Source organism: Phaethon lepturus, unplaced genomic scaffold (genome assembly GCF_000687285.1).
Source record: "Phaethon lepturus isolate BGI_N335 unplaced genomic scaffold, ASM68728v1 scaffold43155, whole genome shotgun sequence".
NCBI classification, from domain to species: Eukaryota; Metazoa; Chordata; class Aves; order Phaethontiformes; family Phaethontidae; genus Phaethon; species Phaethon lepturus.
This window is the reverse complement of record NW_010539235.1, coordinates 1-15,218: the sequence shown is the minus strand read 5'-3', so window position 1 is coordinate 15,218 and position 15,218 is coordinate 1. Positions and strand designations below refer to the sequence as shown.

Below are 15,218 nucleotides of genomic sequence, written 5' to 3'. Positions count from 1 at the left end.
ATCACTAATAAAACATTTGGAGATCAGCATAGCTGAGGACAAAACAGGAGGAACGGTAGCTGAAGGGATATTATCAGATACGGGATTGAGTCTTAGAAACCAGAGTGTGCAAAAGTCAACCAAACTTGTCTCGTTCTCCAGTCAGTGGCTTTCTACGACAGAAGCCATAGAACAGAGACTGGGATCTATTAAAAAAGGAATCCGTCCAGAGATGCTTGGCAAGCTTAGGATTTGGCCCCGGCCTGAAGAGGCTCTTCTGCAGTGTTCATAGTTCAGTGAGTTGAAATGCCCAGAATGAGTCCTTGGGAAGAGAGGGGTCTCCCACCACAGGGAGTCTTGTCCCATCGGACTCCAGATGAGCCAGCTGAGTTCACCTACTAAAATGCTTCAGTGGCAAATTCGTTCTGTCATTTCTTTCTGCATTGAAGGGGGAGAGAAAAGAAAGAAACAGTAAGTGCAAAAGACAGGTTTTAGTGGAGTCAGGCAGTTTGGTAGGTGTACAAAAACAATCCAAGGAAGCAACCATGGGAGTCTCAGGGAGTGTTCTCTCTTTCCCATGCCAGCCCTCCTGGGAACTGCTGTGCCTCAGCAGGTCCTTCCTGGCATGCTCCTCGGTCCCTATGGCACAAGGTTATTTCGGCTGTGTCCTAGCTTTGAGAGCAGTTCAAGGAAAGAGCATCGGCTGAGATGTTGAAAGATGCAGATCCTACTCCTGACTCAAAGATGCAGCCAGACGAGGCAGTGCTGCTCTCAGAGCCTCCGTTTGCAGCTGCCCAGGGAGACTGGACACGGAGCTGCCTCTGGCTCTTGCTCTGGGAGGCAGTAACAGCTCACCCAAAGGAGCTGTGGTTTTGGCAAGGGATCCCAAGGTCACACTGCAATGCAAATGAGTGCTAATAACAAGGCCACAGGAAACCTCCTGCAAGAGTGAGCTCTGTTTAGCCTAACAGACTGTTTTCTTTAGCCAGGATGGCTATCTAAATGCTTTAGCCAGGATGGCTATCTGGCCATCTAAATGCAAGGTTAGGACAGTTGTCTGGGCTCGTGAGGCAGTCAAAAGAGACTGAATCTTTCAAGGACAGTTCATCTCATGCCTACTGAGAGATTATCACCTTTCCTCAAACTTTGAGAACTTGCAAAAACTAAACCCTGCAATCTTTGCCTAAAATGAAGGCAGATACAACACACTGTCTGTTCTTGCTTAAGTCTCAAACCAGCTGATGGTTAAATCCTTCAGGACTTAAAAACACTCAAGAACAGACCAACAGCTATGGTACAGGCCAGTGAGAAGGGGAATGAGCAAAGCAAGTCACTGGTGCTCTGCCCTGGGCTGGGGAGAGTAATTAGCCACAGGAAAGTGGACTGAGGTCAAGTGTAAGGTGCTGCAGAGGTTGGGTGTTACTATTTGTGCATCTTCACAACTGCTTTTGAAACAAGCCAGAACAGCATGAACGCCAGGCTCCCCACACGCTCCACAGCAAAATGAACAGGAGCCACACCAGACTCCCGGGGGTTCACTGGAAAGCCCCTGGGATATGCATGAAGAAACTTCCCTTCCCTGCCTGCAGCAAAGAGAAATACTGCTGGAAGCTACTGGATCAATCCTAACCCATGCAGACTTTGGGACCGATGTCAAGCTGCAGCTGCCCTGGGGTAACAGCATGGCCAGAAGAACTACTTTCAGTCTTTGAAAGTTGTTCATAAGCTGCAGCAACTTGTCCCTCTTTCCATGCAACTCACATTGCATCTTGGACACAGCCAACCTCTGGTTGCAGGACACTGTCATACACACTTACAGCAAGTCATTGCCTGAGGGAAGGACATCTCCCAGGTGGTTGGGTCTGCTTGCGGCTTGGATGCTAGACAATGGGCACACCAAGAAATGAGACACATAGACCAGGGGTAAATGTGTCTCATTTCCTTGTAGTTTAACCCTGGTTGCATCACACAGGAAAATCTGTTCATCTTAGATTTATCCAGACCCATAAATCATCTCATGTTTCATGTGAGTCACTGGCATTGAAAGCCGATTTAGCAATGTAAGCCTCTGCTTTGGCTATTAAGTGCTAATTATTTATATTAGCAAGCATCAGTCAAAGGGATGACACCATTATGGGCTGTATATCAATGCTAAAGAAGTTGGTCATGTGGAGTGGTGGTGAGGAAGACTAACAGAGGACAGAGTGACGCTGAGCTGCCACTTTCTGGAGCTGAGGGCCACTGTGATGATATAGGTCACAATCAAACTCTATGAAATAATTAATGTAGATGCTTTGTCATTCAAGTCACTCCTGATTAGATCATCATCTCTCCATCCCCCCAAATCACAATCAGAGCAGACAGGCAGCAAATTGGCTGAGACAAATGAAAGCAGAGGAGTAAAACGCTTAGCACTTAGGGGCAGGGGCATCCCCCCCACCCCCAGATACTCTTAAACAGGCAGCTGATACTGGAACTTTTCTCAACTCCTTTTCTCTCTGAGATTAGATCCTCTTGGTCTTCCCTGGGTCTTTGCTGCTGGATACGGCCTTTTCTGCAATCCAGCCCTTATCACAGTCGGCTAACTACTGGGTTCCCTATTAATTCTCTCCATTGCAGCATGTCCTCCCTAGGTCAGTCCACACTCAACTTTGCCTGTGACACACTTGCTTCTCTTTCTTACAAAACTAACTATGTGCATTTTCTAGTTTATGTGCCCAGGCTGTCTGGCCTCTGCTTCCCACCAGTCCTGCTGTTTTCAGGGACTCTCACTCTCTGCCTGGCTAATTGCTTCCCAAGGGAGGCTGCAGAGAAACTTGGAGCTCCAGCGAGGCCTCTCCGGCTTGGCCTCTATAGCTGTTGTCTGGAGCTGCATGTCCTATTAGAGCTTGCCTTCCTGCAGTCTCATTGTAATTCATACCAGGACCTCAAGTAGGGACCTTAGTCCGCTGATAAGAAAACTCAAGACTTTAAGGTTTTTTGAGATTCCTCACTCAAGTGGAGAGGAGACTTGGGCTCAAATCCGACCCTGAAAGCCATGTGGACACAACTGGCTGGAAACACTTTGATATGCAAATTGCATTAAAGCAATCAAGACAGTATAGAGGGACGCTAGGTTACGGTATCCCTGAGGATACTGAAGAATGATTCATGGACATGGCAGCAGAGGCAAAGTTTAAGGAGGGCTTTCAAAGGGTAAAGCATTTCCTCAGTGTTGCTGGGAAGTTCTCTCTTAGAGCGCTAAGGCTGATGGTTACAGGACAGAAAACATGGGTGTGCTTCTGAAATAGGGTGGCTGAAAGAGTCCAGGGAGGGTGACTGCACTGCTCAGAGTTCAGCCCCCACCTAAATCTACCAGTGCTGTGTTCAGCCCACACCACTCTCACCCCTTCACTGCCCCATCCCTGGGGCAGGCATCCTTACCAAAGGCTCCAGCTCCCGGTGGTCAACGAGGCTGAACTCCCTGATGAAGTAGTAAAAGTGTTTGTAGCAGGTGTTGACATGAGCCTCAGCACCCATGTTGATGATGCTGTCAAAGTGGTGGATGTAGACATGGACAAAGACACGGAAGAGGCGGGTGAGGATCTTAGTGCAAACTTGCTGGAACTGCTTGGGGAAGGGAACACCTGCAAAGCAGAAGCAAGTTGGAAGCCATTTGACCGTTTCACACAAAAAAAGCTGGCATTTAAATTTCACTGTCATGCTTAGTAGGTAGTTGTGGATGATGAGGAAAGAATCCCTTGGCTAATGTCAAGAGTGACAGCTACACCGAGGCAATGTGCCATCTAGCTCTTCCCACATACTTCCTCACTGCCCAACTAGCAATTTCACACAGGCATGGTCTGAGGATCTGGGGAGTTGCCCTAGGACAGAAGATTTCTCATCCAGTGGAGGAGGCCACATCTCCCCACATCTGGCTCTATCCAGAGCAATCTGGCAGAGGTTCCTTCTGCCCTCTCTCCCTGCCTTTCCCCTACAAGCCTGTGCAGGCATGGCATAAGTCAAATTGTGTTTACCCAGGTCCATGACCAAAACTAAACCTCCTCCCAGCAGAAAAGGTACCTTCCCTCGTCCTCTGAATCAAAAGTATGGGTCATACTGTTTTTCTTCCTCCACACACCCTCAAACATCACTTCTGATGCATCAACAGAAACAGGTGGGGTTCCTACCATTTTTCCTGATCCTTCTTTTCAACAAACGTCTCATTAAAACAGGAAGAACTGCCCCTCTTAATGATGCTTAGGTTGTAATTTCATTGCACCTGTATGGTGCTCCCTCCTGAGATGTCCTCCCAAGCCGTGCAAGAACTGGGCCCACCACACATTGTTCTATACTTCTAGCCTTGTCCCACCAAAGGACACAATTTCATACTCTACATTTCCATCCTTGTCTAAATGCACTGCTATCATAGTGAAAATCTCAGAGGTGTGATAGAGTCAGTGTCAGCAAGCTTGGTGTAAATCTCTAAAGGGAACATGGCTTTGGAACTCTGAACGTGTTTCTGGGGAGGATGAAAATGAAACAACTGGAATTTGTTTTCCTGAAGCTTCTTCCTCTCCCCTGAGCAATTCAATGCAAATTTGCAAAGAACAAAATAAAAACCTCCCTTCCCACGGTTGTACCAGCCTCCTCCCTTAGCTGCTTCTTAACGCAGCACATAACCTCTTAAAAATCTTTCCAAATAATCTCCGCTCAACCATGGCCAGCTCACACAATTTGCACTGTGGAAAGCATCAGCTAATCTCTTAGCTAAAAAAAAGTAAAAGTGGACGTTTTATCTTTGAATCTTTCTCATCAGCTTCACTAGGCAATTAAACTATTTTTCCCAAAGGCTCCTGGCAGTTTTGTTTCCCAGCAGCAGTGCCATGCCCCTCTCCTCCGTGCGTGGCAAACACAAAGGATCTGTCCCTCCAACATCATGCATGGAGCCTGTGATTTCAACAGCCAGGGTCCGGCGGGTGCTGGGTTCAGTATCACAACACCCATAATGGAAAATGATCTTTGGTCTAAAACAGAGTCACCCTCAGCCCAGCCCCGTCTCCCGTGGCTTCGTGCACAGCGTGGGTGCAGCGGACAGGGCAGAAGCACGTGTGCTCATGCCACAGGTGGATGTCCCAGCCACCACTTGGAGGAGGACACGTGTATCGGCTCAGCATCGCACGAACCCAGAGGGGTGGTTTTGAGACTGATTCACGGCCACCACTCTGCCTAACCACGAGCACGCTGAAGCCCCAGGGCTGCTTCTGCAGCAGGGACCTCGGCATGACCCATTTCACTGCCAGCCCTAACAGACCCTCTTAGGACTTTCTGGGAAAGGTGTTCACATCTGGCAAAGTACAATCAGGCTCTCCCCATGCCCGCAGCTTAGAGATGGTACTGGAGAGCTGCTTCTGCCCGGCACTCCTGACTGCAGAGCTCTCCTTGCCTGCCAGTCTGGTAAGGGCAGGGATGACAGAGAGATCTCCAAGTTTCCCTGCAGTCAGGAGGGACACGGTGCTTTATCGATGGCTTCATTTGAGCTTTTTGCACCAAGTGAGAATCTGCTGAGCAAACAAAAGCTGTAATCACCCAGCTGGGGACTCAGACATGCCACTAGGGTGGGCCCTGCAGACCAGCTTTGAAGAACCAGTCAAGAAACGTTTTTTCTTTAACAAAGAAAAAGTTAATCACAGCAAGTAATTTCTGATGAGCACATGTTGCCAGGCCCCAGCTGGGGAATACACACTGTTCTGAACAGCCTGTCTCCCTGGGACCAGAGGCGAGCAGTCACTGCCAGGAGCTCAGCAAGGTGCCAGCAGGCAGACCGCAACGCATTTGTTGCCTCCAGTTTGTCGCCTGTCCCACTTGCCTAATGCCTTCTCCAGTCAAAGCAGGCAGCGAGAAAGCCTGACCAGCCCTGACCAGCCACTGGGAGTTTATCGCCAAACTGCAAAGAGCAATAGTGAAGGAAAGCAGCAAACCTCAACCCAGTGCTGAGCTGAGAAAGAAATGAGATCAGACAGTGAAGAGCAGATCAAAAGGATCTCAAGACTCCCAGGGCTGATAGTGTCTATGGTCCAGATAGTGCTGTTAGATGAGCTGCCTCCGGAGCTGGCAGATGGTGACAAGTGGCTTTCCACCACGTTTGTCCTGAGGTTAGCCAGGAACTGTCTTGTCCTATAAATCAGTTACCAGTGGGTCTTCATGGACATGCTGGCAGATGAGACTTAGAGGGGAGACACCTCCAGCTACATCCTGGGTTCTCCAAAAGCAGCTCCTCCATCCGGGAACAGAGATTTAGCATAAATCATAGAATAGTTTGGGTTGGAAGTGAACTTTAAAAGTCATCTAGTCCAAATCTCGTGGTTGATCGGCAGCTATGGGAGCTGCTGAGCTAACGATGACTGGAAAGACATCATAAAGCTGCCAGGACCTACAAGTACCCTTCTGGGCTACCCCACCACTGTGCTTTCATATGAAGCCAGCAGCAGCTCCCAGGAGGTGAAGCTGGGCTGCTCTTTGTGTCCATCACAAGGTGTCAGTGTGCGGCCATCCCCTCCAACCATGGCCAGGCTGTAGTGGTGGCTGGCTGTCACTAAGGGACTCCTACAGGTTACCCCTCACCCTACCATGTCATGATACCACCACCCACTATGGTCCTTTGGGTCCAGGGATCACTGGGGTCCAGCTCCAGCTCTTTCTCCCCACATCACCCCTCTCACTTGCACACATGCCCAGGGAGGCACAAGCAGCCCCAGCAGCACAAGGCACAACCCTGGGCCATCAGATCCTGCTTTCTCTCCCCATGCTGAGCCACGTCTGTGCCTCCTCTGCCAGGACCCTCAATACAGGCTATGGATGCTCGACTGGACCCCGCACCCAGCACGGGGGCCTGCGCCAGTTGATCAAAGCACTTCCGCACAGGAAGGAAGCGGGGCAGATATCTGACAAGCAGGCTGCCTCCACCAGCAGCAGCCATGCCTCGCTGCTGATTTCCAGGGGCTTGGGAAGGAACCTGCAGCAGCCCCAGCAGGCACTGGCCGTGCTGGCAAGGAGCCGGGGAAATTCCCCATCCCCTCACCCAGAGCTGAAAGGAAAGGGCTCTCCAGTAAAGGCTGCATCTGGCCTAGCTGGGGGAAGCAGCAGAAAGATCTGGCGTAAGTATGGCTTGCCCTGGGTCACGGCTGCTGGTGCAGCGGATGTCCAGCAGACAACGCGTGTGACAACCTCTCCAGCACGCGAGGGGACACAGCGAGAGCAGGCTGTGCCTTCTCCTGCAGCCAGGCACGCATGGCAGCCAGCACATCCCAGCAACGGGAAAGCCCTGGGACGAGGATCTCGGCACCGGCCACGTGCCCATCCTGCCCTTGCAGATGTTTAGCTGGCACAAACCAGCAGGAGCAGCAGCTTGGTGAGACGAAGGGATGAGGCTGGTGGGACTGACTCTGCACAGCTGAGATGACCTGTTAGCAGAAGTGTGGTGGGCCAGGGGAAAGTCAGGATGGAGCCCCAAGTTTTGCTAAACCACCCTCGCAGGGTGATGCTGCTTGGGCTTGCTTCACCCTCCCCAGCCCTACACACATACAGGCACCCAGCAATGCCATCCCCATGCATCCCACTAATGCTGGTCCCAGCTGCACCAAGGTACAGCAGAACACCACAGAACCCACCTGGGCTGATTTAAAGGTGTTGAAATTACCTTTATATTTAAATCACTGGTGCTCACCATTCAGCAAACCTCGGAGGAGGCAGCAGCAAACCCACTATTTGGCAGGTGGTGGCTCTCCTCTGACTCTTCTGGCGTGATGAGGAGGGGAGCACCAGGAACAATGTGGGCTTGCTCAGAGGCCAGGAAAAACGAATATACACAAGGTCAGCTCTTTTTCTCCACCTGTGATCACAGGCGTGTGCTAACCAGACGCTGCGCAGAGACCAGACAGCCGGTGGCTGGGAGCATCGCCTGTCCCAGCGCGGGAACAGAGCCTGATCCCAGGAGGAGCGGAGTAGAGCAGCCATCCACAGCAGCAGGAAGGGGAGAACCATACCCATGCTGCAAGCCAGGGCAAAAGCTGTAAGTGCAGCAGGTACAATTTCACTCACTGCAATGCAGCCGGGGCGCTGGCGAGCGGCGCGACTCACAGCCCTGAAATGAATTAGCACCTTCAGTTTATCTTGGATGTTTTGCTTGAAAACCCCAAGATGTGATTTAATGCTCCAAGAAGTCTGTTTTCCGCGCTCTGTGCTGATTGCTTCAAAACATAAGGAAACCATGTAGGACCATGTGTAACAAGAAATGAAAATGAGAGGTAACAAAGTACCTGCGCTTACAGTCAAGGACCGCGAATGGCTCTTGGATCTTTCCTGCCATCTCTCTCGTCCCTAACCCTCGTGCTCCAGCCAATTTAATTTTTTCATGATGAATCAGTACTGGAAAGCTATTTTGCTTCTTGGCAATTGTATTTTTTTCCCCCTCTGCCAAAGCAGTAATTCAGTGAACTACATGATGAATTATTGTTGTTGTTATTATTTCTCAATTCCGTTTTGGCCACCGTGGTGTTCAGTGACTCATTTTTTCCTAAAAATAAGTCTTTAAAGCCTCATTTAAAACTAATGGCATGATGGCAGCTGCAAGCTGGTTTGTTGTTAATTTTGAAAGAAAATAGGCAGAAAAAAAAAAACCCAAATCATGTAAAAAATAGCCAGCTGAGAGAACATCAATAATTAGCTGAATTCTGAGCATTTTCCTCCTGTTGTTATGGAGAGAAGGTATCGGATAATTTCACACTAAGTTTTCTCTGTTTTTTTTTAATAACTATTTTGGGACTACGCTTAAATGGCAGAGCTTAAGTCTTGAAAAGCTTTCCAAGAACTGTTCCAAAGTCTCCTGTGACAGATGCTCTTTAGAGCCACAGGCACATTTGGCAGAGAGCACAGGGTGTTTCCAGCACTGGGTCTGGTCCAAGCCCCGCGTCCATGCTGGTTTAGTAACAGAGAGGTTTCGGCAGCGGCGATGGTGCTGAAGTAGGACGCCTGGCCTTGTGCAACCCGCAGCCCGGTGCTGGGCTGACCGGTGCAGACACAGCTGACTGCCACGGGCCCTGCAAACCCCCTCTACCCAGCGCTCCTCCCCAGCACCCTACTGCCCAGCAGCAGCTCCCTAAAACCAGGCACCTTGGGCCAGAACGATTACCAGGAGGAGCCGATATTTTCCAGGTGGTAATTTGTTCATGTGGCCACTCACTGCAGAAACCTACTGATATAGTTTTACCAGCTGGTGAAAATACACCTGTAGAATCATTTATTCTTCTCCCTGCATGGGAACAATGCTTATTCTCCATTTAAATGTATTTTTCAGAGCAGCTACATTGGTTGGAAGAGTGGAAACAGAGCAGTAGCACATGCAAACTGATATGGGTCAACTGAGAAAGCTGCTGCTGCTGTCGATTTAGAGCGATCAGGTTGGCATAGCTCACCCCATGCAGGGATTTGTCTCGTCTTGACCGGCAGACAAACAGGTTTCTGCTCCAGAGGAAGGATTATACAGTGAAGCCTTTTTAAGTGGGACCAAGCCCTGCAGGTGGATTTCCCTGGGGATGAGGAAGACACAGTATCTCCCCCAGACCCTTGCTGTGCTACGCAGAAGGCTTGGCAGCCCCCCTGGCCCCATTAAACCACCATGGGGATTTTCTGCTGGTGCAAGCGTGCCATCCGAGGGCTTCTGCGCTGCTGGTTAACTGCCAGGTCACAAGCTGTCTGCTGGCCTCGGGCTCCCTTGCTGCCATTTCGGATGTCGGCTGTCCCTCCGGCCTCGCTGCAGAGCCAGCACCAGGTCTGCATCACACAGTTTGGCTAAACCAAAGGTGTTTGTCACCTGGGTCACTCTGCTCCCCTACCACCTCTACAGCTCTGACATACTGAAGGACCAGATGCTTTAGTGGTGCAAATCAGCCCAGCTCTGCTCTGGTCACTGGACTTGTGCCCTTTTACTGCAGCCAAGGTCTCCCCCGTGATGCCAAAGGGCACTGTGAGTCCATAAGCCAGTGAACCATCTCTGCTCGTTTTCTGCTGAGCCTCTCACCCCAGGGTGAAGGATTTCCCCACTCTGACCCATGAAATACCTCCCCCTTAACTGTTAGGACAGCCGTGAGTGAGTGAGTCCCTCTGAATCATGCACTGCTTCAGGCTTTGTAGCTTTCGGATGGAGAGGGATGCTGAGTTTAGCCTCAGGCACTGTTAGCAAGTTTGGGGAACACTTGCTGTTTCGGGGCGGGGGGAAGAGAAAAAAAAAAAAAGAGTCTGTTTTGTCTGTGGTCGGCTGGCCTTAGCCAGGGGAATCTTTGTGCTGGGACAGTTCTACTGCACATGGCAAAGAGGGGCCGGGAAAGAAAGCTGAGATGCATGCAGCTCATGAAACACCCGCCGAGATGGTGGTCACCCGTGCCAGTGTACCTCTCCAGTGTGAGCAGGAGTGGAACAAACCTTCATGCTAAATCCCATCCTCTACTACTAATATTGAAGAGCCTCACCTCAACCTCAAGGCATAAAATTTCTTTTTCCCCTCTGTCACCTTGTCAGACTTCTTCCCCCTCCTTAAAACAGCTCACATCTCCCCTGTGTCCTCTCAGTGCCTTACCTCCCCTTGTCCCGGGTCTTTTCCCAAAGTGCTGGCTCTTCAGGAGGGTGGCTGAGCATCTTGGTTTGCTCGCCCTGGCCGCTCTCCCCAAGCCCCGCATCCCTCCCCGCGGCGCGTCCCCCAGCCTCCCCCATCATCCGGCGCGGTGACGAGGAGCAGCCCGTCAGGAACGGGCAGATGTGACATTTCCCTTCGGCCAAACACCTCCATCTTCTGAAATGCCAGAGCTGCCGAGCAATTATGCCGTGCACAAGGCAGGCCAGTGAAAGGCAGTTAATTGGGGACGTACTGACAACAAACTGCCACCGGCTCCCTCCTCCCCCCACTGATAACAACAGCCTTTCATGTGTTTTAAAGTGCGATCTCAGGCTAACTTCCCTTTTGTGTGTGTGAGGCTAGAAGCACTGAGACACGCCAGCAAGGGGACTGAAGCCACTCAGGGACATGAGGGTCCCACCCTCCAAAAAGCACCTTGGAAGAGGGACCCTGGGAATGGCTTTAGAAGAGAAAAAAAAAATGGGTTTGCCCCATGACCTTCCGCAGAACTATCCCCACGCCAAAACAAAAGAAGTGGAAACCAGAGGCACCAGCGTCTCTCCTCACATGGGGATGTGTTACACCTCGGAAGGAGAAGTGCCAGAGAGGGGGTGAAAACCAGCAGGGCCATGACTGTACTTGGCTCTTGTGCCTCTGGGGGATGAGTGGGAGAGTGGAGGGTGCCGCGATGCTGCCGTCCCTCTGTGGCTGCCTGCTTGCTGCAGTGTTAAGATTCCCTGTAGACCTGACTCCACAGAGCAGCTTTCAGGCAGCATCACATCCCAAATTCTACCTGAAAAGCATGAAATTGGACCAGGACACTCTCCTTTCTGGCCGGAGGGAAAATGGAGTAAATCCACATCTGCAGCCCCGCTTTTAACAGCAGACAGAGCTTCTCCTTGGGAACAAGACGTCTTGGAAAATGGAAGATCCACCTGTACCCTGCGGCTGCTGTTTCAGGCCCTGGCAGCAGCGAGCCTGTGGCTAGCTGCAGCCAGAATCAACGAGGACTTTGCTGTCCCCAGCAGAGCTGGGGCTGCTGGCACAGAGCATCCTGCACCAGCGCTGTCAGCCAGCCACACTTCCAGCCTCCTCTGTCCGCCGGGCTGTGTGGAGCCCACGAGGGATGGATGCCTCCACGGTGCAGCAAATGCCCCCGGTGAATCCCAAGGGCTCACTCCCCTGCGCACCCCAAAGGCAGCCTATCTGGCTGTCCTCCGGCACAAGGATCCGGCACGGCTCTACCCAGACTGCCATCTCCCCAAACTACAAGAAAGCAGCTAAGTAGCAGTGCTGATATCAACCCCGGCAGCTGCCAAGCGCTGCAGGTCAGCAGCAGAGGGTTTGCAAGCTGTGTTGCCTTTGGCAGCTGCTGCAAGCTCTTGAGGCCAAACTTTTTTCAGGGATGCATCATACATGCTAGGGGTTGGCAGCTGGAAAGGCCAGATCCTGCATCAGACATCTCTGTTTGGGCAATGCCTCAGCTTAAAGAGCAAGATGTGATGTATCGTCAGGGCTGAGATGAATTAGCAGAGATAGAAAGGAGCTTAGAAGTGGAGCAGGAACGTGGGATAAGGGTTAGACCTGGGGACCATGAACCTACCTGGAAAATCAGAAAGAAATGGAGTTGGCTAGTCAAGAGAAGAGCATGCTGCAGGGATGTGAGGACCAACTCTAACCAGCCCTGCGGCTCAGCTCCTTGAGGAACAGCAAGGGAGCTGATGACCCACCAGCTCTCATTTCTCACAGTCACAGAATACGTGGAAGAAGTTCAAGCACCAAAAAGAACAACACATCCCCCAGGAGCCGGATGAGGAATCCCAAGCTCAGTTTGCAGCAAGGGGGTGTGCAACAGCCACCTGTAACAGGAAAGGCTGCGATCCTTGGGATCACAAAGTTCAGCAATACCAACCCTAAGGTGCACTGATGGCTTGGGAACCTGCACTGGTTACAACCCCAGCCTTTCTGCGAAGAACCAGAGCACACTCACCTATCCTGGTGGGAAAGATGTCCTCGTTATTAATGAGCATCTCGATCCAGTCCATCAGCATACACATGTACTGCGGAGCCGACAGCTTGGTTGGCTTCTTGTATTTGCTATCGTCCTGCCACCTGTACTCATACTTGAGCCCACCCGACATGATGGGACAGCTCTTCTCTGTGCAGTACTCCGACATGGTGCCATAGATGAGGTTGATGCGGTTGAAGAAGTCCACCACATGCACGGCGATCCAGTCGTTGATGCTCTCACCAGGAGGCAGCTGCACCACCGCTTTCAGGTCCAGCCCAGACTTGAGGGATGCCTGGGCTTTCTTGTACAGCTCAAAGCGCTGGGTGCCCGGCTCAAACCTCTTTCGGGGACGAAACGTTTTGTCTTTGTTGAAGACTTGCTTGAGACACAATGCCATCGTGGGCAGGGACGGCCAGGGCGAGGGCAGAGGCTCAGCGCAACGCGAAACGCAAGGCTGGAGTCTTCAGGGGTGGAGGTTTCTGGGAGGAGAAAGAGAAATTTCGGTCACCTATGAAGGCAGCTGCACACGTGGGCACACTTGCAGGGACGAATTCGCACCAGGATGTTGGCTGGCCCCGCCACTGTAGCAGGGCATCAGGACAGAGATTTGAGGTGAGCTCCTGGCCGTTCTACGCTCACCAAGGTGACCTGGAGCAGCTGCTGCCAGCTCACACAGCAGCTCCTGGCACTGGAGAGGGCAAGTGCTGCTGCAAAGCTGGATGGCAGACAGAACCCTTCCTCCCTCCTGAGCACACCAGGAGCTCATCGGGCTCCAGCCAGCCTCGTGCCTCCAGGGCTTTTATCAATAACTGCTGGAATAAAGCGAGAGCCACGATGTCAGTGGAGCTCACCAGTCCGGACAGCCCCAACCTGGTGGCCCTTTCCTCTTCCAGCAAAAGGGAAGCGTCTCTTTCCCAGGGATTTCTCAGTGTAAATAACCCCTGACCCTGCCGCGGCGGCTGGCGAGCGATGCCCCGGGGACTTCGCTGCGACCACAGCTGGCTGCTGGTTCACACAGCCCCAGCGCCCAGATCAATGGGAAAAGGAGGGATTATTTTTGTTCTTCTGCCCTGTGTGTTTGTTCAAAAGAACAAAACCCGCGGCCAAAGAAGGGAAACGGCAGCCCAGCACAGCTACGCGACGTGCCAGGATGCGGCCGGCCCTCCGGGCACGCACACAATGCGCACGGGAGCAGCTGGGGCGGCGAGTCAATGCTCTGGGTGACTCGGTCTGGAAGTCGCGGCTCGGCAAAGCGCTGAGCTCACCCGTTCCTGCCTGAGGTTAGCAGCACAGACGGGGGCTGCAGTATTTCCCTTTTTTTATCTTTTCCCTCCCTGAAGCTCCAGTGGAAATCCCAACCACCCCAGGCTGTCCTGGACAGGCTGAAATCCGCTCGTGCATTTAGTTACCTGCGCTCATCACCAGTGGTGTTAATGTGAGATCAAGGCCCGCTTGTGCTAAATGCTTTGCTGAGGCTTAGGGAAGAGAAAGTCCTCCACCAGCCTCCCCTTGACGGGAGGAGGTGGAGAAAGAGTTAAAAAAAAGGAAGAAAAAGATTCAGAGAAAGGGGAAGTGGCTTACGCAAGGTCACGAGCGGGAGGGAATGGTGCGCAGGGTGCACATTCACCATTAAAAAGACAGAAGTTTGCTATATAAACTCTGTTGTCTAAACTCAGTCCCAAGCCACAGGCAGATCCTATTTTGCCCAGCAGAGACCAGCTAAACATCTTGCAAGGGAATCCCCGTGCTCCCCTCAAAGCCCACACACGGGGGCATCACTGGGCGGCAGCAGGACCTGGCGATCACCCCAAACACTGGCGGGATCTGCCCTGCGGGGATTTCTGCACCCCACAGCCAGCGCGTGGCTGCAAGGGGAAAACCCTGGCGTGGGTGCCGGTAGTGCACTAACCATGGCCTTTCCCACAGGCCGGAGTGATGCTTTGCCACCGTTCGTAGCTCACAGCCTGGTGGTACCGAACCCCACCATGCTCTGCTTGTACCCAGGTACAACCAGACCTGAGGCCATATGTTTTTAGGCGCTTTTTGCCCCGCGGAGGGGGTCACAGCCATCACACAATGTTATGCAGGACGACTGTAATACCGGGGTATCTGCAAAACTTCCACAGCTCATGTGGCCGGGTGGGATTTTCGCGGCTCCAACCCCATTATCCTCATTTATTGCCGAAGGGCAATGACTGGGAGGTATTTCTTGGATGCTTTTTTCCTCCCCTGCCCCAAGCAGCTTGCTCCCCACTTCAAAAAAACAGTACGAGCTCTCCAAAATGCCAACCGATGGAGGGAGCTGGCATCATGTCATGACTCCTACCTGTCCCGAGGGGAAGGGTCTCCAGTACGGCAGCCCTGAGGGAGCCCAACAAAGGCCAGGGGAGTCTGGGCACGGCGAGACTGTAAAGAAAAGCCCTTATCCAGGGCTTCCCCGCTGGCTGTCACATATTCAAGGCACATCCTGTTGATAACACCTCTTTAAAAAAGCCTTGTGGGGAGTTTGCTAATGCATAACAGTTTCTAAAATACATATATACACACGTATTTTAGAATAATATTATTTATATTTATGTA

General features: G+C 51.9%; 1 protein-coding gene across 1 annotated transcript; it reads right to left on the bottom strand.

Moving 5' to 3' along the window:
• Window positions 1-387: 387 nt before the first annotated feature.
• On the bottom strand, window positions 388-13,035 carry MOB3C (MOB kinase activator 3C). The gene is made up of 3 exons (XM_010287058.1): window positions 12,618-13,035; window positions 3,403-3,605; window positions 388-417 (listed from the first exon to the last, which is right to left on the bottom strand). Exons 1-3 carry the CDS (start codon window positions 13,033-13,035, stop codon window positions 388-390), a joined length of 651 nt encoding a protein of 216 aa, XP_010285360.1.
• Window positions 13,036-15,218: the final 2,183 nt, after the last annotated feature.